Here is a 22,802-nt window from a genome sequence, read left to right as displayed (position 1 = left end):
CATGGGAATATGGATAAAAGAGGCAAGGGAACCAATAACATGAAAAAACTATCTGCTGAATGGGTATGTCATCCCAGACCATTTTACTCTAGAGCTGAACAGCATCAAACAGTCTCGATACCCATGGTGCCCACTGTGTAAAGGGAGATGGATATATATTTTCCACAGTTGTCACTGGCATACTACTGGAAGAGAGGAAAACATCCTGTCTGTGCAACCGGTATTCCTCTCTCTGCCTCAGGTAACTCTTCTCTTCCCACTGAGGCAATTTGGGAACTGCCCCAAATCATCAACTGCAGCCCAGTTCTCCTCCCTTCCCTTTGGAGCACACAGAGGATTTGGGAGCTGGATTCATTACCTTTGATATTTACCAGGCCTAAGAAAGGCTAAAAAAGTGCCAAGGCTCTGTGCAACAGAGTCCCGAATTACATTCTGTACTGTGACTAGGAAGAAATGTAAAATAAACAACATAATTTTATACTGTGCTGTACGTGGCCCACAAATTACAGGAGGAGGAATTACATGAAGAACAATTCATCTCCAAGATTCCAATTATAGGTGTGGGAAGAAAACAATATATTTGTGAGAATCTGAAATGCAGAGCAGTTGGCATAGTTTTATTTCAAAATGATAAATATTTTCAGATTGAAGTGCAATTAGTAGTGAAAATGTCATGTAGTTTTACTATGTATGTTTGTTAATATGGCTGGCATAACTCATTTAGGAGGTTCCTGCAGTGTTGAGTACTGTACTACATATATCATAACCAAAAATACAGTACTTACATGTATATATAAAATGTACACAGAGACAACATTGCCAAACAGCCTTTTGGGACAGTCTAAAAGAATATCATTAATTTTTACTGTATACTTACACTTCTGGCTTAGTTCCAGCACTGGCTTTCTGTAAAAATCATTTCAAGTATAGAATTATGCTATTTGCTTGCAGCAACATCACAGGAACAGTAGTGAGCCATATGTTGCTACTTAGCAACTTAGTCTATAAGTCCCAAAGCATGTACTGATTTGAAAATTGAACAGAAATGATAATTGTTGAGGGATGCTGTGAGGCAACTTGTCTTGGATTACCAAGCTATGCAGATGTTTGATATTATGTAGAAAAAGGAACAAAACTGTATTTTTCATGTTCAATGGCTCAGCTTTTATTTATGTTAGCCTAATGGGGATAAGTTGATTAAAATCCTTAAAATAATACAAGGTGATTTTTTCTGAATATGAACACTTTTCAGCAAACAAAAGAAACTGAAGTGGAAAGGTCAGCTTTGAGACCAATTGAGACATTTTTGATATCTAATTTTTTTATTTTGTTCTGCATCACATATTATATCGTAGCCCCTAAATTTCTTGAAATGCTGGACTCTAAGGAACAGTTAGAAGGAGAAGGCAAAACAAGCAAAGCTAACTTTGCAAGGCCAGATCCAGAGGAAGTAGCATGTCAGCAGGCAATAGCCCAAAAAAATCATGCTCTGTAGTCACATAATCCTGAAGATACCTCACTGGAAACCTCACTGATGTTCTGTGCTACGGCCCAGTCTGCCCACCTACCTCCCAACTCAGTTGGGTCAGACTCTGAAACCGGAAAACGATGCTGACTCTGAAATCGGAAGATGATGCTCAGGTCTGACCCAGTCAGCACGTTCATCTTGGAGAAAACATTTTCTCATTTTTTCTTCCAGAATTATTTGTTTAACACTCAGTAAAAATGAGTGGAAAATGAACAAATAGTCCTGAGAACAGGGCCCAGAATATATGGCAACCTTTCCTCTTTTTCTCCCTCCCCAGTAAGTTACATAGTCTTACACACTCTATTTTCAGGGCGGTGAATCTTGTACTCTTCCTGTACAACGATCCAGCTTCAACAAGCAGAACAACCAGTGTCCAAATAGTGGTCAGTTCACCAATTTTTGGTGACCACTGTGTTTATATCTGAGATAGGAACTCTGCCCTCCTTACAGCCAGTGAGGACCTAATCAGCATTGTTAGTGAAAAACTGCTTACTTATTTTAAGGAATTACAGTCACCTACATCAGGAACACCCTCAAAGACTTTTCTCGCAGTCCCAGTGTCAGTTATCTAAACAAGAGAGACGCAGGATTTCCAGCACACCCTTTCTCCTGTATTCCCTTGACTGGCAGGTCCACACTAGGGTTGTGTGGTGGTTTTTTTTTTTCCCCCTTCCTTTTTACAGACTTAGGGGGTTCACACATATTCACTTAACAAACCACTGAAATGGTTTAAGACTTCTCCAGCACCAGGAGAGACGATAGCAATAGCAAGGGGAGTGCAGTAGCCAGCTTCTCTCAAACTGGCGCCGGAGGCTGTGGGACCTGCGTGGCTCCACTTCCTACCCCCCTGATGGAGAAATGTTCTCTTCCTCCATTCAACCAGCTCTCTTCTGTGTTTGGTAAGGACCTAAACTACTTTGGCTGTTTGTTAAGCTAGTTTTTACCATAAGTATCCCCCAGCACTGGAGAGAGAGTTTAGACATCCACATCGGGGTTTTGAATTCCACCCAGGAGCCAGAGACGGAAGAGCTAGGCTTTGCCATAACCAGCTTTTAAGTATGTAAGTCCTTTGCCAGTTCCAGCTCTTAGTAATGGTTCAGACTTTTCTATCATCTTTGAATTTGGAAACGTCACATTTGATAGATTTTTTCCTTGAAGACAAGATCATTTGCACTTAAAATATCTGGGCCCAGACCTTTTAAAGGTACTTTAAGCACCTTACATCCATTGAAATCAGTGAGTGTTAGATGCGTAAATATCTCCAAGGATCTGGGCCTTGTTAGCACATGTAGAAACCACATAAAAGATTAAAACTTATACTCTTAATTTTTCAATATGCCATTTAAATTATTTAAACTACATGCATACACAGTACAAAAATATCAACAGAAGAAAAATAATTCTGATGTATAATGCGGATTTGCAATTCTTTATTCAAAACTATTTAAGACAGACATAATGATTCTCTGAAAGGTAGCAGCTGCCTTATAACAGCAATCATTCACAGAGTTTGTATTTCTACTGTTTCAAACAAATTCAATTAGCCCTTGCACTTCAAAACCCTTAAGGCATAAATGAGATGATACTAGGCTGCTTTAATCTAATAGTAATACTAAAACTTGTCAGTACAGTTTTTGGATTAATGGTTAGAGAAAAATTAATAATATAATTTTTCATTTTTTAATCAAACAGTTCTATTCTAAACTACCTCTGGAACTGGAGGGTTCTTAGCTGAATAAGCTAAATCACACACAAATCCTAAATGCAAAATACAGTTGGTCTCTAAAGGTATTTCAGAATAACTTCAGCGGAAGACTGGGACGCAACATGGCATAACATTATTTAAAGATAGCCTTCTTGACTGAACAATATCCATCATCTTGCATAAACAGTCCTAAAAGAATAAACTCCTAATTCCCTGCCCCCAGATGAACCTGTGTCATACACTATACATTATAATTAGGTAAATAATCATGACTATCTAAAAACCCTACTTCATGAGGACATTTAGCTTTGAATGTATTATCAGTTTCCAAAGCTGTTGATTACTAAATTACATCCAACTCATCTGCATACAATTACTATGCAAGCAAACTCATTTCCCAGCTAATGAGAGATCTTCACATAATCCCATTGGTCCTGTCAGAAAGAGGTATGTCAGACTGGCCACTGCTGGGGCTGAGATATTGCAATACCTAGACCACAAATCTGATCATTTATGGCAATGACCTGCACCACCATCATGTACTAACATGGAATCGAACTGACGGAAACATCTGAAAAAAAATTAATTTTTCTTCCCCAAATACAACTGCAGCTGCACAAATTTCAGTAACATTTTTAAAAAAAATGTGTATGCTTTTTAAGGAGTCATTAAAATTGTTCAGTTTAAGAAGTCTACAGTAAAGTGGGGTTCAGGTAGAAGGAGGAAAGACTTTTAAACATACATCTAATGTCACAATTTAGTGAATAAGGCTCCCCCAAAAGGGGAAGGACTCAAGAATACCTATAAAGAATCCACACCACATTAAGCCTTTTGGGCTGCAAGCTACCAAAGACAGAGTCACTACCCGAACCCTGCTGCTAATGGTGTAACATTGGCAACGTTCCTCAGCCGTACGATTAGTGTTAAAAATGCAATTCTTCAACTACAACTGGCCTAAAAGTGATAATTAAAGCTATCTGTGACATGTGTAGCTTATAATGATTAACTTGTCTGCAGTCAGATAAACAAATAACCTGCACCTGTAAAGACTTTATTTCCTGAAGGTAAAACAACTGTTTAGGAAAGATCATGCTGGCAAAACAGCTGCTTGCATTCTGGAGAGGAAACAAGGTAGTATCTTTCAACAAACGCCAACTCTGGTGTTTTATCAGCTCTATCTCATTAACTGGAAACAAGGCTTAAATGCTTTGTTTATAAATTATGATTATTCTTGATTGCAGCAGTTACTGATAGTGCCACTCATTTGCAATGCAACTCTTTGAATTTGTTTAATTACAATTTGAAACAAGGCAGAGAAGATTAATTAACCCACCTGGCTGGCTGGCACATAGTCCTGGCTCGGCTCTGTCATACTCATATACATGTTCTCACCGTCAAACTGCAAACAAAATAATAGTAAACATTCAGCAAACGTGAATATTTTTCTGCACTGACTGAAAAAAACAGTCACCATAAAATAATATTACAGCCTAGTTTTAGAGACTTGTAATTGCGTGTGTGCATCTTGTCTTTGATGTTCCTGTTATCATCCTTATTGACCCTGGATGTCAGTGATTTGGAGTAATTAGCGCTCTAGTAATTACAGCTAGCAAGCAAGAAATGAATGGTTTCCTTTCATCTGCAATCTGTTTTAAAACAAAATGGCTCATTTTGTGCACCATGTATACATATTGCTGTTGGTTGTAATGAAGTACTAAGTGAATTGCACAGTTACTGAGAAAAGGAAGATGAGAATGGAAAATTCACTAAAATGCATCTTAATGGATTCCAACTTTAGCTTTTGAGCAGAAGAGTTGAGATTTCAAAACAAATTAAACCCCCTCCTATTGAAATGTTCCCATATCAGAAGCTGAGAAATACAGTTCCAGACAGCTTTCAGACATCTGAACGTATGGTGTAAGAGGATAGTTTGCTTGATGTGTGAATAAAATAAACATTCATAATCAGAACTGCAAAAACACCCTTCTGTAAATGATAAATACCATTCTTGAGTATGAAGTAATTTCTCTTTCTTTTTTCTCCCCTCACTAACGTAAGAAATAACAGAAATGTGATAGAAAGGAGCTGATTAAAAATTGAAGGTCTACATGGAGAAAAATTGTCAGAACTGAAGTCTCATCCTGCATCAACACAAAAAAGTACAAAACTACTGCTTTCTTATGTGACCTGGAAAATGTGCCTACAGAACTTCTGCCATGCCCATTCAACTGTCAGTGCCAACAGAGTAACTTATAGTCCTGGTGTCCATTCAGGAGGCAGAGAAAATCTTTTCCAACCTTTCCAATAGAAATGAACAGCAGCAGGAACCCCCAGTCATCAACCAACAATTTCCAGCTGTTATGAAGTCTTTTTGAGAAAACTTTCACCTGACCCCTCTGTGAATGCTTAGAGTGACGTATTTTTGGAAATGAGCCATTTTTGTTGGTCGTGTTGAGGGATTTTTAAAAATCCCCAACACTGAGCCTCCTCTGCTTCTACAGATGGTGGCAGTGAAATTTGCATGAACATTTCTACACCAGGGTTGAGCTCTTCTGGGCATCCCACCTACAAGGTGCAGCATAATCAGCTAGACCAAGGTGGACAAAGTCAAACTGTGGTTTTGGCGCACAGCTCTCCTACTTTTTGCTGAGGCAGCTGAAAAGATTTCGGCCTCCGGCTGTTCTTCCTATCCCTCTGCCAGAGGCTACTAGCCTTGTAATAGTAGCTGTAAAAATGAACATGTGCCAGCTCCTGGCATACCAGTTGATGGTACGCCTTTCATAGCCAGCGTTATTTAACAGACAGTCACAGCCTTTCTGTCAGAATTCCTAGTTTCATGGGAAAGATAGGATTATGCCACAGGCACAGACCTGCCAAAGCAAGTGTAATATTTCGAAAGTTTGATAGAAGAGGGCTAGCTGGATTAGTCCTCAAAAACAGAGATTGATGATCCTTCTGTTTATTTACTATCCCGTTTAAAACTGCGGTTTCTATGAGCTTCCTCATTCAAGAATTTTCTTATTTATTACCATTTAAAGTAAAGTTTGCAGAAAATTTTTCAGGATTGTTTGCAAACCGGAAAGAAGGTCAAGGCATTGTTTCTTCTACTTAAATGGACAGATGAAATTCTGAAGAAATATTTCACAGCCTACAGTTGGAAACCAAGCACTCCAACGTAAGGCCTACAGGAGTTCAACTTATTCAACTTGTTATAGAAAAGGCTGAAAGGTATCTTGATCACTGCAATTGGTACTTACACCCAGGAAAGATGTCTGATAGCAAGATGTCAACCATCCCAACAGGGGCATAATGAGATCTAATGCTGCAAGATGGAAGTTACAGAAACTCAGCTTTGGAATATGATGCAAGTTCTTACTTTAGAAGGTAAATAAGCACTGTATCAACAGCAAAGTCATCTTTTTTTTTTTTTTTTGAGATTTTTAAAATGAACTTAGAAATCTTTTTTGAAAAAGATGCATTCTATATCATATTTATGAGAAATATGGGCTATGGTGGTCCTGCCTGCCCTGGAAACCTTGACTGTGTAAGTCTCCGATTTTGAATTTCCCTCACTGAACTCATATATTTGCTGCATTACATTACAAAGATTGTTATAACTCAAATCTCATGTTAAACATTTTTAGTTTGTTCACTTGCAGTGAACATGAAACAATTTATTTCCTTTGCTGCATATTGGCAGTCCAGGATTATTTTAATTCATTATGCCTTCCCATAAAGCCTTAGACTGTTGCTTGAGAAAAGCATCTTAACGATAATCTTTAAGAAAATTCTCTCTTTTGGATGTTTGGTTACCTGCCCTTGCTCCCAAGGTTATAGTTGTCTCAATCACCAAATCTGCATTCAGAAAAGAATTTCTTTAAGGTCATATTTCCATGCAACTTGGAAGTTTTCTTGGAACATCTTCCTGCCTGATCAGTTCCTTGCTCCTAATGGTGCCTCAGGCATTGGTATGATTTTGGATCTCAGCCTTTCTGATTCTTTACTTGTGGCTCTCCATTTAGTTTTGAAATTATTCAGGTCTACTGTGGTCTGTGGGCTTAATGTAAAGTGTACATCAATGAAAACTAAAAACAAAAACTATACCTAAAGTCAAACTTCCTGGTTGCCTTGGTCTTAATGAAGCAATGACCTTCTGCAAAATTTTAGATGAATCTGTTAGGGTCAATGCTCAAAAAAAATATATTGATGCCTAATGTCTGTAAAATCTAAGTGACTTGTTAACATCTATAGACAACCAGTAGCTTTTGATTTATTACTTGATTTCCTCAGTATTCAGACATGGAGTTTAGTCACTGCAATATTTTCCCTCTTTGCTTGTTAAAAGTATGTGTAATATATCGTATAGTTCAATAAGATTGTATGGAATGTGCATTTTTGTAGTCCTTATATGTGCACGATGCAGGCTGTAACATAGTAGCCAACGCTAACACTGTTATCACATTGTTATTTGTACTACATTTACAGCTATATAAATTATCTGCCCTCAGTCTAGTGCAGGTTGGTGCATAGCTGTTCCTAGGACATCAGAGGCAGGCCTGCAAAACAACTGTAAACCTGAATGCCAAAGCATATACACATGCACTTCCTACAGCAGATGTTGTCAGAAGCCAGCTCCTGAAAGTTCACAATGTTTACTGTAATGTTTATAAAATAATGAAATTATGATTTTTGTAAACCACAAAATTTTTTTTCCAAAATGCTGACTTGTTTACTCATCATCCCCTGTCCCAGCTATCAAACAAGAGTGAAATACATATGACCCATCTGTTCCATCCCCCCCCCCAAAAAAAAAAGAGTATGTAAGCCTTCAATAATAAAAAGAAGTTCAGAAACACTGACGCAGCACACTGTAGCCATGCCCCACCAAAGGCAACTATCCCACATTGATACAATAAACAGAGAGAAAATGCCAACAATTTGATCAGCTCAAAAGTCCTACTATAAGGAGCTTTTATGACCTCCTTTTTCCTATGTGTAGCAGCAGCTTGCAAAACAAGTCCCTAAGCCCCAGAAATCAATGTTCTCTCTACTACTGAATCATTTCACCTTTTTATATACTGCTTTGTAACATGCACGCTCTGCAGTACAACATCTCTCAACAACTCTCCTCCAGAATAGCTTAACTCATAAGATAGCCAACTTGAATTTAGCTTTACGAGTAAGCTGACTTACACAGCCAGCTACCTGTCCAAGCAATCTATCCAAGGTCAGACAGTGAGTCAACAGAGAGCAGATATGATCCCAGGACACTTCCAACCATAAGATTTTTCTTCCAGGTTACACCCTATGCCTCCAAAATTGTCTCGTTTTACTTACCACCCTAGATCTACAAGAACTTTGTAGTTCCTAAACTTCCCTGCCACTCACTGTGCTTGACTGCAAGCAAACAAACTGTGAAGATGCGCAAGCATCATGCAATCTGTGGGTGATTCATCCAAACAGAACAGATGAAACACAAAGGAAGGCATGGCAAGGTTCATATATGAACCTATATATGATGCATATATATCATATGTCATTTCATCTCAGGCTTTCCCAATGTGTCTCCAAAATCCTTCAGTATCATTAAGGGCAGATTTCAAAATCTTTCATTTTAATCTATTAAAAGTGAATGCTAATACAATATTCTGATGTGTGATAATAACGACTCTTGACAACATTTCTTTTCGTATTAAAGTGTAACTGCATGAGAAGTTTGGGTTAGAGGAAACTAAGAATATGACTGCATTCTAACATGAAAAGATATGTAACAGGGAGCTGTTTTTAATATATATTCAGAACTGCCTTACATTATTTAAATGATTATTATAAATAAAACATATAAGCAACACCATGGCATGGCTGGTTAGAATTTCCATTGTGGGGTAACCCTTTTTCAGACAAGTTATAACTTTCGGCAAGCAACATGCACAAAATATCTAAGTGCTGTTATAAAATGGAAATTATAGTTTACTTATATAAGTTAGGAATATGGTTACATAAACTCACTGGCTGACTGTTACTGATGCAGGAGCTACAACAGAGTTCTGCAAATATCCAGGCTGGTACAGCTTTTTTATCAGGCATGGGTCTACCAAAGGATCTAAAGCTGTTTTTTGTCGCCCAGTAGTGCAGCATGACATCTGAGTAATATGATGTACTTATGCCCATGAAGCCTGTTTTCACTTTCTTACTTAGGCTGCAGCCAACGCTGCCAGCATTTATAATGATGATTATGAAGCAGCAAAGCTTGCAAGCACTATATTTTTTATTCATTCTTTATATGTTTTTTTAGATGAACATGTCAGTTTTACAATGAGAAAAAATCCCTACATGACTGACACCAGCTCAAGGAAGCTTCATTATAGCCTATATACAGAAGAATCTGGAAGACAAAAAGGAAGGTGCAACAGGGCAGAAAAAAACTGGAAGAGGTTGAAAGCTAAAGGGGATAACTGAAAACGGAAGGCTTATGTATACTGCTAACTGTATGTATGTATACTGTGATTATAAATGTACAGGCATAGCTGTGTTAGCTAGGTAGCTAGTTCAGATGGCAATTGCCATAAGGAAGCATAGGTTCAGCTACGTATCCTGCCCCTGCCACAGGCTAGCTTTCTCTGAGCCAAGCCACTCTGTCTCCATTGCTAGGGTCACCTGTGCTATCTGGATTACAGCGAGAACGAATTTTCACCCGTCTGGCTTGGATTCCTTGCTACCCCACGCTCCTTTGCTATTGTTGAGAGAAGCGAGAGGTTTTTTTTGCTGTTTTTACCTTTTTTCATCTGCAGTTTTCATCTTTGGAGGGGACTGCATGCTTGCCCTCTCTTTGTATACATACATGTGCCCTAAGTTTTGCAGGCATAGCTAAGAGAAAAAAAGAATCAAGCACAAGGATCCTTGAGCTGACGCTGACCTGAACTTTTCCTAGTTCATGATGAAAAGCAGCACAATATGATCTACATCTTGTCCAAAAGCTGTGCACACAGAGCAGCACGATATATGTTAGAGCAATGGCTTTTGAATCCAAAACAGGCTTGGGGCAGAGGGAGGGTGCAACCTGGGACACTGTTTTGTGAACAACTGTATCTCAGCAGAGATCTCCTGAAACACAAAGAGATTAAAGGAGAAGAAGCCAGGGGAGAGATCATCAAATTGTTGAGAGCTGCTGTATTTAACAGGTTCAGCTGTTGAGTAAAAGCACTTGGACCCATCATCCCAATTTCTTCAAAGTATGCTACAGATCTTCAAAGCCTGTGTCATTAATCACATAATCTAAATACAAATTTCTCCAATCTTAGATTGGAACTGGAAACTAGATTTAAATCTAAACATTATCTCCACCTTTTAACTAGTTTAACTTGCTTTGACAGAGCTCCAGCACATTTCATTGTGTTTTATTTTAAGAAAACGTTGGAATAATGTTGTATAAAAAGATTATTTATTTCTAGTGGTTTATACATCATCTTAGTGCTTGCAGCTTTTAGATATTATTTGTAACTTACATTATCTAAAAGCCACTAATCCTAAAAAGCTTTAAAACTAGGTAATTTTGTTTATTTTAAACCAAATACCAAGGGTGGACATTGTCTCAGGTTGCTTGATGACAAACAGAGTGACGTTTTATTTTACTCAGAGCTGCTGAAATGAGACTAAAATAATGATGGGATACAACATAAATTATCAAATGGCCAGGCTAAAGAAACAGTTGATCTTGTTATGGCAACTATTAAAGATAAAAACAGACATGTTCTGTAAACACTATTACACCATGGAAAAAAACCTCTCCTGATACAGTTTTAAACTGAAAAAGAAAAAAAAAATCCAAAGGCAGATGTGGCAGAGTGGTATGTCTGTATTAAACTGAAACTCCATTTTGTCTCCTGAACTCCATTTTGTATTCTGTACTGAACGCATGTTTAAATCTGCCCACGACAGGTTATTGTAATGCAGTCCAGGCAGGCATCCTTCCCAGGAAAGGGCTCGACACCTCACCAAAGGACTATCACAGGAAAATTGTCAAAAAACAATTCAGTACTATCAACTTTGATCGTGTCTGTTCTGCTGCCCTCCCTCCCTCCTTCCAGGACTGTTTTTCAAAAGAGGAAAGTACTGGAAGCCTGTGAGATTGGCTAGAAATGCCTGAGCAGAGCATACGGCAAAAAGAAATCAAACCACTCTGAAAAGCTGGATTTCCCTCCGTGGACCGAGGAAGGTGATTGCTGCAGACTAGCAGGATTTGAAGCCACTCTGTCCCGCCTCAAACACTCAGAGCTCTCCAGCTCGCAGAAAGGTTGACGTGTCAAGCATTAGAAAGGGGCTGATGTCTCTCAAGATTATTACTGTTATTCATTTTAATTCTGTAACTGGTTCTCAAGGGTAAAGTATTAGGAAAAACCTTTGTCAAACCTGTCTTTTCATTTTCTTGTATGTAATCCAAAGAGTCTAAACGAGGAACGTGGCATCTGATTTGTTTAATCTAAGTATGGCAGCCGTAGGTTAGGCATATTGTTACCTGGGCTCCTTCTGCCGCTGTGGAAGGAGACAGGCACCCTGCTGTCTTGGACACGTGACTTATTTTTTGGACGCGATGCATCAGCTGCCAGAAGCGTCTGTCTTCCACGAGAGATTAAAGAGGTGGCTTGGAGGCCCTGCTTAGACTGAACGTTAGAGAGCTAAAACGAGAGTAGGTGCTTTCTGTTCCTTGCGCTTCGGTGGCGATGGGAAGGGATGTCGATGGCTCTCTGGGAGAGTGGGCGTGAGCCACCGAGGTGTAGATCGGGAGGCTGCGCCACAGATGCCAGAACCAAGGGTGCTGCTTCTCAGAGAAATGTTGTCAGACAGCTATATTTAGACAGAGCCAGGAACAGTGATGAAGCTCTGCCCACAGCACCCAGCAGACTCTGACACATGTAGGACTCCGTGCTCCGATCAACGCACAGTAGGGCTTACAGACTAACGCTGCACCGTGTCTTCTCTACAGCTGACTTTCAGAGCAGACATGTTTTGAAAATACTCCGCTTGATTCTCCTAAAATTAGACCATTTTTGTCTGATTTTCCATTGTTAAGACATAATATCGCTTCAGAAAGTATAGGCAGTGCTGTCAAAGTTTTCTGTCAGATATCATCCATGTGTCCATCCCAGACCATCTCCCATCATGTTCCCCAGGTTAACTCACTATTTATTGCTCTTGCTGCAAGAAAAGAGGAAGAATCAGAGGGTTTGCTGAGTATGTTTTCAAGGTGGCCAACTTGCTGAATATCTAAATATACACTGGTAGTTAAAACATGAATGATGGCACTAGAGCATTTTTATTTTTTTCTGTGCTTAATCGAGGTTAATGTGGAACTGGAGAGGAGGTGAAGGGGGTTGTTTAGCTTCCCGCTTGGAGCTGGCATGTGTCAATGCCTGACAGAGCCTTGAAGTTGTCAGCCTGCATGCAGAGCACTGGCTGAATGAGGTTACAGCACTGAGCACAGCGGGCTAAGAGAAGCAGGATCAGACTGACGGGAGGAGTGGCAGAGTCCAGGCAGAGCAGCGCATATCAAAGACAGCCCGGGGAGGACGGGTACTGTATTAGTCCTTTGTGTGCATTTAAATGGCAGACAGCGAGCATGCCGAGATGAACTCTGAACTCCCTCAGCTGGGGTCCTGCTCCTTTTAACCTTGGGTGTTAAAGAAAATTAAAAAAAAAAACCCTGTAGTCCAGACTCATATGCTAAACTCTCTCTTGCATATTGAACACTCGTTAAATAAACATACTGAGATCAAAGTGGTAAATGCTTTTGTTATTATTTTACTCAATCCACACTACATTATAGATGTAGCCACCCACTGGGAAAATTGGGTGATAAGGTGGAAAGGTTTGAACAACTAAGATTAGACCTTCCTTTTTCTGCCCACAGTAGCTGAGAAAATCTGTTTAATCTGGTAGACTTGTAATATTTTCCAACTCCAACACACCTGGCTGGGTTCATGACAAGGTCTGATCCTACATCACGGAAGGCCCAGGGAATTTTGCCATTGCCATTTGAATGGGAACTGGATCAGGAACAATCATAGGGTAATAAGGCCCCTTCCTACTTTTAGATTCAGGGTCATTTTTGATCAATGTTCATCTTACCATTTTAAATGGGAAATTGTATAACAAAACACAGAAAACCGCAATAAAAAGGATCTACAGAGAGCAGGCAGATGACAAAAGAAAAAGCAGGTTTTGCATATCCACATGCAAAGCCCCCTGTGTGGCAGCACAGCAGAAGAGAGGCTTCACAGATCTTAGTGAATGAGGTTTGCGCAAATAGGACAAAACTGCTCCCTTGCATGACTACAGTGGGAGCAGTGTGCAGAGACCCATGGACAGAATTTGACCCACTATGTTATTTATAGAGCAAATGGGGTATATATAGTTCCTGTGGGAAAGTACATCTGCTTCTACACAGCAGAAACTTAGAAATAAAGTGGGCTAGAACAATAACAACAAAAAACGCACAAGCAAAACTGCAAAACACTGCCACTATTCTGAAAATCCTACAGCAGTGCAGGGAGCGTTCAGAAGTAAATCAAAGAGGACAATTGCCAGGTAACTAGAAGAGCTTGCCTGCATACTTCTATGCCTCTTGCTTAAAAGGGTTAGGAAAAAAAATTGTGGCATACTTTGAATTTTAATTTTAAAAAGTTAAAGAAAGGCCTGATCATGTAAGAAATTCTACGTTCTTGTCCAGCGTGGCAGGTCACCATGCGCATGCATGATTCTAAGCAGTAGATTTAATCTGCTGAAGCAGATGAGATTATGAGATCAATGATTCAAGATCAAGCATCCATTCAAATCTGTGTTGCGACAGGGCCCAAGAGCTCAGAAATTTGCAGGAACAATCATAAAATGTGCCAACAGCCATATGCCAAACTTAAATGGGACAAATCACCTTACATTTCTGGTAAACCAAGTTATTTAGCACAGTCTGATATCCTGTTTAGTGCAACCAGTTTAAATATGAAGAGGGTTATAACAAAAACTCGTAATTGCAATAAGATAGCAATACACTGACATCTCTCAAATGACAAGGGTGTTTTAGGGCTGATATACAACCGCAGTTTACCAAAACAGTTAAAATAGTAGCCATGTGGACAACCCTGCTTCTGCTCACAATTACTTTGGCACATGAGGAGCTCACCAAATTTCAACAGGATTACTTTAATGAAGATGTTATATATGTTTAAGTCCACTTCTGCAACAAACAAGAAGACTGAGCCCCATGCATGTTCAAAAGGTGAATCTGACACAACGCTAGTTCTTATGTTTACAGCTTCAACAAGGATTCAAAAGCTTGACAAGGCATGCAGCCTTGACTTATTTCTTCGCTAGTAGGGCACATGGGTCAAGCTGAGATACACTGACATTGCAATGTAGAGAAGTTTGGAGTATTCTATTCTAAGACGGGTCATCCAAGAGTAGAAGTGCTTAGAAATGTTCAAAATACAACTCAAAAGCAGAAGAAAAAAAAGTGGTTTGCTTTACTTTTTTGCAATCTACTTTTTTATCTTATTATCTTTAATGAAGATGTGCCCCCAATGTAATGAAATCACTTATTAGTTCTCAAAAAATTCCAAATGTGCTCTCTACACCTTTTAAGACAAAATTTGACCTTCAACACTACAGTTCATTTGATGACAAAATTATTCCATGACAGTTCTCATCTTTTGTTTCTATTTGTGAAGTAGCACTCACAGTCATTTTTCTTCAGGTAGACTAAACTAGAATTTCATTTATGCATTTGATATATTTTCTTTTTACATAGAAGAAAGCATATCTGTGTGTAAATATACTTCTATTTTTCTTAGTTTTGAAGGTAAAAAGAAGTGAAATATTAAGTTATGGTCATACCTCTCAGCCTCTTACCAAAATCCTTTAAAGATGACAAGTATTCCATCTCCTTCTCTTTCCCATTCAAAAAACAGTGCTTGCCTCAGTGCTGGTTGCTATTTTTCCAGATCAGAACACTCTAAATTTATTACTGTTGTAAACTCCTCACAGCAAATCAGATAGCAGAAGTTACTCAAATCTGGCATTATCAGCACTGTGGCCGGTGCCTTTCCAAGAGGTTGTGCATATCAGAAGGAGACATTCACAGAAGAGCTGGAAGGAAGCTCCCTGGGCAGTCACTTCTGTCCCCTGGATAACAACAGACTAGTTTGCACAAAGCAGCCTTGAAGGCTTATTGTCAAGTCCTGCCCTGGATACAATCCCAGCGATGGTTTCCACACCTGGTTTCCCCTTCAGTTAAAACTGTTCAGCAGTTTTACTGTTTTACCTTAAGACTTTTTTCAGTCCTTCTAGTGTGCGGAGACTAATGACTCCTAGCTCTTAATAACACTCCTGAACACACTTAAAGACAGATATTCTGTCCTCTTCTTGAGGTGGCCTATCTTAAATTCCTTTAACCTTCTCTGACAACTTGTTTTTTTCCAAACATTTCCTCATTTGTAACCACATCGATACGTTCTGCTTTATTGATGTCCTTTTTACCATCTCATGTGCTGTCCAAAATGAATGTACTGCTCTAGCTAGCTGTGGACAAACGTGTGTTCTCATACATCAAGCCTCTGTTCCCAGATATTTCTATCAAGCACAGTTAACTAGTCAGGGTTCATTCAGACTGGGGTATGCATCAGGTGCTTTCTTCCTACATACATTATTTAAAACATGCTTTGTTTTTTCCCAGCTCTGAACAAATGAAACCTCTGAAAGCTTCTCCAGACCTTAGGGTAGCCTGGAAAGTTGCCAGATACTTAGAGTAGGTAGCATGATCTATGACAAATGCTGAAGGTCTAATCTCTAAGGGTTTCAGCCCAAGTCAGAGCTGTATGGTTTTTCCAATCAGCAAAATTTCTCAAGAATTCCAAAAATCTTTTGATGAAACTAAGACTAATCAAATTTTTTAGGTGAAAAAATGGAAGACTCTACTCCTAGAACAATTTGGCAATTTAAGTGCACAGCAGCACACTGGGAAACCCTGGTTCAATCCTATCCTACCATTCTCACATATACGAAACATACCAGTTGAGCACCATAGCCACTGACTAGAGGATATTCTTCTAGTATCTCTTCTTGTGGCTGTTACACTTTCTAAAAATACTTCATGGTATAGACTTGGATTTATCTCTCTCTCATCGAGCTGAGTGTTCTAACTCCCAGGCCATTATTTTTCGGTATCAGATTTTCCAGTTTTGAACAGAAATCACATCCTAGCTCTGAGAAGCTTTTCCTATAGGAGAACTCAAAAATTTGGTAATTACGTTTTTGTCGAATGAAAATTAACAGGACTATGTCACTTCACAATTTCCAGCCTCATATGCTGCTGAAGCCCCAGAACGCAGCAAAACAGGCTGAGCTCTGTTACTCTGGAAAGGGTGGTGCACACACAGGAGAGAGTGCTTCATTTTCACTACTTATCATGAAATAAGCTCCAGTGCGGGTTCCTTGCTGGCAGCCCAAGCTGGAGCAGAGGCATGATGCATTCATGGTCATTCAGCACCTGCAGTTGTGCAGAGGTAATCGACAGGTAATCTACACTCCAAGGACTATGATAAGCCAAATGCTCAACATTAAACTACCAGCCTGTGAAAAGTGAGAGTCGGTATTTTTGGAACTGGATCTTGACACTAATGTAACAACAAACCCCTTATTTTTATGGAAGTGCTGCTTTTCAAAAGGATGATCCTCCAGTTCACACAGTGCGCATCCAGTGCACTGAAGAAACAAATCTTGGTATTTGCTAACCTTGCTATAACAACCTCTGTTATAACCACTGTTAATGAGCTAAAATAATTTTTAAATAAACATATAACACAACGTGATTAAATGTAAACTACCCTGATGAAGCTGTTCTTATGCTTTTATGATATAAAAATGGTTTCTTTTTACCTTTTGATGTTTCATTTTCCCCACAGCATCACAATATCTGCTTGTTTTACCCAATTGTACCATAACTGTTGTTTAACTTCAGCAATCTCATAGCCTAGTCAGACTCTTTAGCCATTTTATTTGTCAATGAAAGTATTCTACCACATTAATGTCATAGAAAATATGCCTTATCATTTTAGTGCTCATATTATATTCTCTCACCTCTCTGTATAAGCTACTGCATTATTAATACATCATCCTCCTGATCTGATAAAATCTGCTGTGAAAAGTATCATAATCTTCCTAAAAACATTTAATGAGTGTACATTAAACTTGAAATAAGTAGCCTGCATAAATTTTGTTTTAGAATGTTCTTTGTATTGCTTTGGAAGACTCAAATGCATATGAGCAGTTTTAAAGTCATGCAACAGTCCACTGAAACTGTAGCTTCAATGGTCATACCTAAGATTATGTCTCTACTGCACATATTCACAATACATTTTCTTCTCATGGCCAAATTCAGTTCCAGATGAAACTTTCCAAATCTAGAATAACTTAATTCTGTATTTATTTGGTCAATATTTGGTCAAAGCTAAGAGGGAGCAGGGAGAATCAAATGGGCAAATCATGCTCTGATTTGCAGATATGCAACAAAATCACAACAGCTGCATAAACATTAGCAAAAATCATATTTAGTTCCTTCCCTCCCACGTTAAAGAGCACACAAAGCACCAGTTGAAATAATCACGTATTTGCAGATGGAATAAAATCTCCTTCATTAGAATCCAATTCAGAGTGAAGCACCTTTTCACCACTGGGGCCTGTTCTAGGGTACTGGTTGGGGTTTATGTTGGTATTATTCAATTGATTTCAAGACTAACTTTGAGTAGAACATCCAGGAATCAGGTCCAGGAGACTAAGCTCTATTTAGGTGCAGTTATTAGCAGCTCACTTTTCCTCTCATTTTTAGAGAAACCGTTAAAGGGCTCATGCAGTCAGCATGTAGTCTCTTTTGGTTTCTGCAACAATTTGTTTGGTAATATTCTTCTAAGAGTAGTATTAAGAGGCTCCAGGGTTTTGCAAGGGTTCGAGTCTTAATAGCTGAATTCATAAATAGCTAGTCATATAGTATCACTGTTTCTTCCTTCTTGTAATATTCCCAACTTTCCTTTATGTCAGCACCTACAAGTCAAAGTTCAGAAATAATAACAGAGTACAAAAGTGTGCTGTGATTAGATTCATGTTTTGATAGAAAATTAATTTGGTGTTTTATTCACTCATTTGAAATAGTAACTACTGCCTTGGAAAATATAACATGATTAATTTTCCAATATTTTCAGATCATATTAGCAATATACAACATAAGTGTTTTGACATGTCTAATAGTTTTATTCATAATCACGATTTTGCAGTTCAGAAGTTCTTTTAGCTATGTGAGCCCTTACAAGCCAAAATAGTCAGAACATTGATTTAAAACCTGAACAAGTATTTTATGCATTACAGTGCATCACTGAAGATCTTTTGTTAACACAGAGAGCAATGTGAATTATGTATCTGATTTTATTTCTTACTGTTAAACACAGCTCATTGGAAATGTATAACCAGCTCCCTTTAAGAATACAAAGTAAAAGCAGTGTCATGTATTATGCTACAGCAGGTAATTCAGTGTCTTAGATAGGATTAGCCAACAGATTTATCAAGCAGCCTCTAAGGAAAGCAGAGTTCAAGCCTGGGCTCATCAATAATACATAAATAAACTGAACAATTAGGTACAAAGTGGCTATCTTGTCAGACAACTTATTAACCGATAAATGATATACTCACTGCAGACAGTGTAAAAAGGAGAGATATGTAAAGATAGGAGAAGAGTGGAAAAGAGAGGGAAATGACTGTGTTTTTTAGTGTGTTTGTGGACTTAGCAGTTCCCTTTAACTCGCCGGTCTGAGCCGAATGATACCAACTATGATACCTTAGAGAAGGATGGTGAAGTAGGATACAGCAACACTGCTCTACTTAGAATAGCTTGGCCTTTTTCCATTAGCTGAACACAGATCTACCTTTGCTCTTTAACCAGTGCTCTGAAGGGGAGAAAACAATGTATTCCACTTTTCCTGTAGACAGCATCAACTTCATCTATTTAATATGCACGTTTTACATAAATAAACACTGTCATCCCCAATGTGTAATGCCACCACTGGACATCACTGTAATAAGGTCTGACTACCGAGACACACCGGTTCCTAGCAGAGGGTGAAAGCAGTCAAGTTTACATCTAGCTTATGCAACAACAATTTTGTTCCTTCGTTACTAATATGAACAAACTCAAATTTGATTTCCTTTTTTCGGGCTGGCTTGCACTTTTCAACATGGAAGCAAGGAGACAAGGAGACAGGAGGTGGGAGGGGCTGTCACTAATTTTTCTTCAGCTAAGCAAAACACAAAACATCTTCATTTCATATAGGGCCAACAAGGAAGCAAGCAAACCTAGTCCAAATGAAATCTTTTCATATGCATATATCTACTTCAACTGAGAAATTATAAACATTTGAAGTACAGATTTCAGGATTTAACTCAGAATTAAAATAATATTTACCTAAAATGATGTCTTTCATGCCCAAGTACTCCAAAGTGCTTTGCAAATATTGACCCAAATTCTGCCCTTAATCTGTGTGTTCAAAACCCCTTGACTCCAGTAGCCATTTTGAAGGGTATTTGCGGCAGAGTACTTTAGCCCTTATACTGAAATACACACTTCAGTAATGGAAATATAAATCTACCAGTGAAACACTGCCACTTCCATAGTGAAAAAGGGACACTGTTCAGCAGTATCTTGGTATTCAGTGCAGTATTAAAGACAGGAATTTATAAATATCTTTGCCAGACAGACAAGCAATTTGGATGAACCAAAGAGGCTTGTGGTGCCTTTGCTGCATGACCATTATACCTCAGCTATGTGAAAAGAGGGATTTCTAGACTACTCCCTGCCATTCAGTCTGGTCTCACGGTAGGGAACAGCCCTTCCTTCCCACAGCACTATCTCACCCACACATTTAAATGGGACCGTAACAAGCATAACTCCAAGTACCTTTGCAAATCCACTTCTGTGTCTTATCCAAAGAAGGCAGCACCAGAAGAATAATGTTCTCCTGCCACTTACAGGGGAAACTGCTTCCCAGACCCAGAAAGTCATCTGTGCGACTTCCTAAATCCCCTGTCATACTTCTGGTATGACTCACCAAACTCGCAGATGACAGCTGCTGCAAGCACAGCGCATGGTGAAAGACTAGAGTGCAATTCGGATAAAAGAAGAAGTAGAAGCAGGTGGGGAAGACTGCAGCTTGCCTGAGTAGCAAAAGAAAAGATTGCACAGAGGACAGGTATCAAAGCGGAATATCTGGCTGTGGAAGCAGGCTTGCATGACAGATCAGCTGAACTGCATATTTGGCGTGCTTCTTTCTTCCCACTAGTTATAAGGGGATTCTAGGACAAATGTAGCAGATCTAAGATGCCTAAATGCAGTGAGATGAATCCTAACCGTTGTACACCACAAAGCGAATGGGAAGTGGGAAAAGGCAGTGGGAAGTGTCCACTACTTCCCTCTGCTCTCCACCCCTGAGGAGGTGACATGGCATCACCAATGCATCACCGAGTCCCCAGCAAAACCTCTGCTTCGACCTAAGAGCAGGGGTAGTGACTGACGACGTGCAGGGGCTGCTTTGCCTGCTGCACTAAAGGATTCCCTCACCATCGGGAAACACTTTTGTTCATGTGACCATTCTGCCAGCAGTAGGAGGTGATACAGAATGGGCTGGACTCGGGGGAAGGATGCAGACTGTGCATCCAGCACTGCCTGCAGCTCGAGCGGGCAAACCCAGCCAGGCAAGACTTTCCCAGGGAAGAAGTCCCACTGTTATACCAGATACATGGGTAAAGCTGGTGGCACTGCAGCACAAAACAAACACACTCCCGCCCACAAATCTGACCTATTATTTATTAATGCAGACTGCTTGTGAAAGAAGAAAAAATTTAGCACAATGTTTAATAAGCAAAATAGACTCCCGAATTGCCACAGGATAATCTGTATCAAATTTATGAGGGTTTGCAGAGCTGTGAGATCCCTTGATCTGTTTGATATAAAACTTGGCTGAAAATATGTTTCTTGGAGGGAGGTATGAGGTGATAAAAATGTGATTAAGGTACACTGGCAATTTTACTTTGGCAACTTTATGCTGTGCTTTTGAATTCCAGAATATATATAATGCTTGGTCCTTTTTTAGTTGATAGTCTATCAGCTGAAGTCTCTACATATACAAACATTAATAAACTCACAGACAATAAAATAAAAACAGTCCAAAACTCCATGCTATAATCTCTCTCTGTAAAAATAAATGTAGGAAGCAATAATGTACAGTTTATAATTATGATAGACAAAGAATTTCTGTTCAGTGAAGCTAAAGGAAATTGCTTACTATTGAACTAAGACTGCGATAAAAAGAAAATTAGGCACTGGCCCTGAAGCTCAAAAATAGAGTAAATCACTTATTTCCTCAAGCAGAAACGGAGTATCATTTTTCAAGGGGAAAAAAAATCCCCTTCACAATAATGTAAAACACAGAAGTCCAACTACAAAAGCAAAAAAGCTAATCAGAAGATGCAGATTAAAATTGAACAAAGTTTCAAAAAACTTTCAAGTGCAAACAACTTTCCATAGATCCCCCTTGCAATGATAGGTCTAAAGCAATTGTGAGTCACTTTATACTTCAAACTTGGACCTCTCTTTTCTACTCAGAAAATTCACCCCATCAAGATCACTGTTTTAATTAATACAACTGGCATAACACAAGACATGCATTTCAAAGCTGCTTGTCAGAATTTCCCTGTAAAATGTAAATGAAAATTAACCTTCAAGGGGTTATAATAAACAAATGCTCAGTGCAGGCAAAAAAAAATCTTCACATATAAGATAAGCATCACTTTAATATCTGTATGTGTGAAAATATTTTATCCCCAAACAAAGAATTAATCCATAAAAAGCTTCACTGAACAATTTCTTTTTCTGCTAACATTTATGAAAGTGATTTTTGGAGCCTTAAGGAGGGTTAATGCAGTCTCAGACTATAATCAATGAAAACAGCATGATTTACAGGATCTATGTTCTTTGTCAAATTTAACCAGTGTATCACTGCACAGGATCTTTTCGCTGACAGGAGCTTACTGTATGATGGAGATGTTGGAATCCTGCTTACATGGCTTGTCCCTGGCATGCCTTGCTGTGCCTGTACAATGATAAAATGAAAACCTGCAGGACAACCTCAGGCCATCCATCTCTGTTGCTCAAGCTAGTGGCTGTGGCTCACTGAAGGACTGTAAAAACAGTTATTTTAAGAAGTGAAATGAAAGTAAAATCAAATGTGACAGGCAAGGGTTACATCAGAATTATGTTACCTGAATCCAAGAAATAAAATTATTTCAATCTCTCAGATTGTTACAATTAAGTAACAACTTACAGCTGATCAGCAGGTTCCTGCCTACTACCACTCCATGCCTATAGTTGAGAATTACCATAGTAAGTACAGCAGACCTACTGACTGCCAGAGCTCCCTGATTTGAAAACATGTATTTGAAAAATCAGAGTATTGCAGTGAGCTTGTCCATTTTCCATGT

General features: G+C 38.9%; 1 protein-coding gene across 5 annotated transcripts in view; it reads right to left on the bottom strand.

Moving 5' to 3' along the window:
• Positions 1–22,802, bottom strand: part of TOX (thymocyte selection associated high mobility group box) — a 221,249-nt gene that overhangs the window by 103,218 nt on the left and 95,229 nt on the right. For 4 of the 5 annotated variants that reach the window (XM_026102381.2, XM_064507506.1, XM_026102380.2 and 1 more), the window contains exon 2: positions 4,567–4,632. The exons of the other annotated variant lie outside the window; for it this stretch is intronic. In XM_026102381.2, the coding sequence (XP_025958166.2) occupies positions 4,567–4,632 (66 nt within the window). The remainder of the gene's footprint in view (positions 1–4,566; positions 4,633–22,802) is intronic. 5 annotated transcript variants of the gene reach the window in all.

This window comes from Dromaius novaehollandiae, chromosome 2 (assembly GCF_036370855.1).
Source record: "Dromaius novaehollandiae isolate bDroNov1 chromosome 2, bDroNov1.hap1, whole genome shotgun sequence".
NCBI lineage: Eukaryota > Metazoa > Chordata > Aves > Casuariiformes > Dromaiidae > Dromaius > Dromaius novaehollandiae.
The sequence above is the reverse complement of the archived record's forward strand: the minus strand, read 5'-3'. Positions and strand labels throughout refer to the sequence as shown.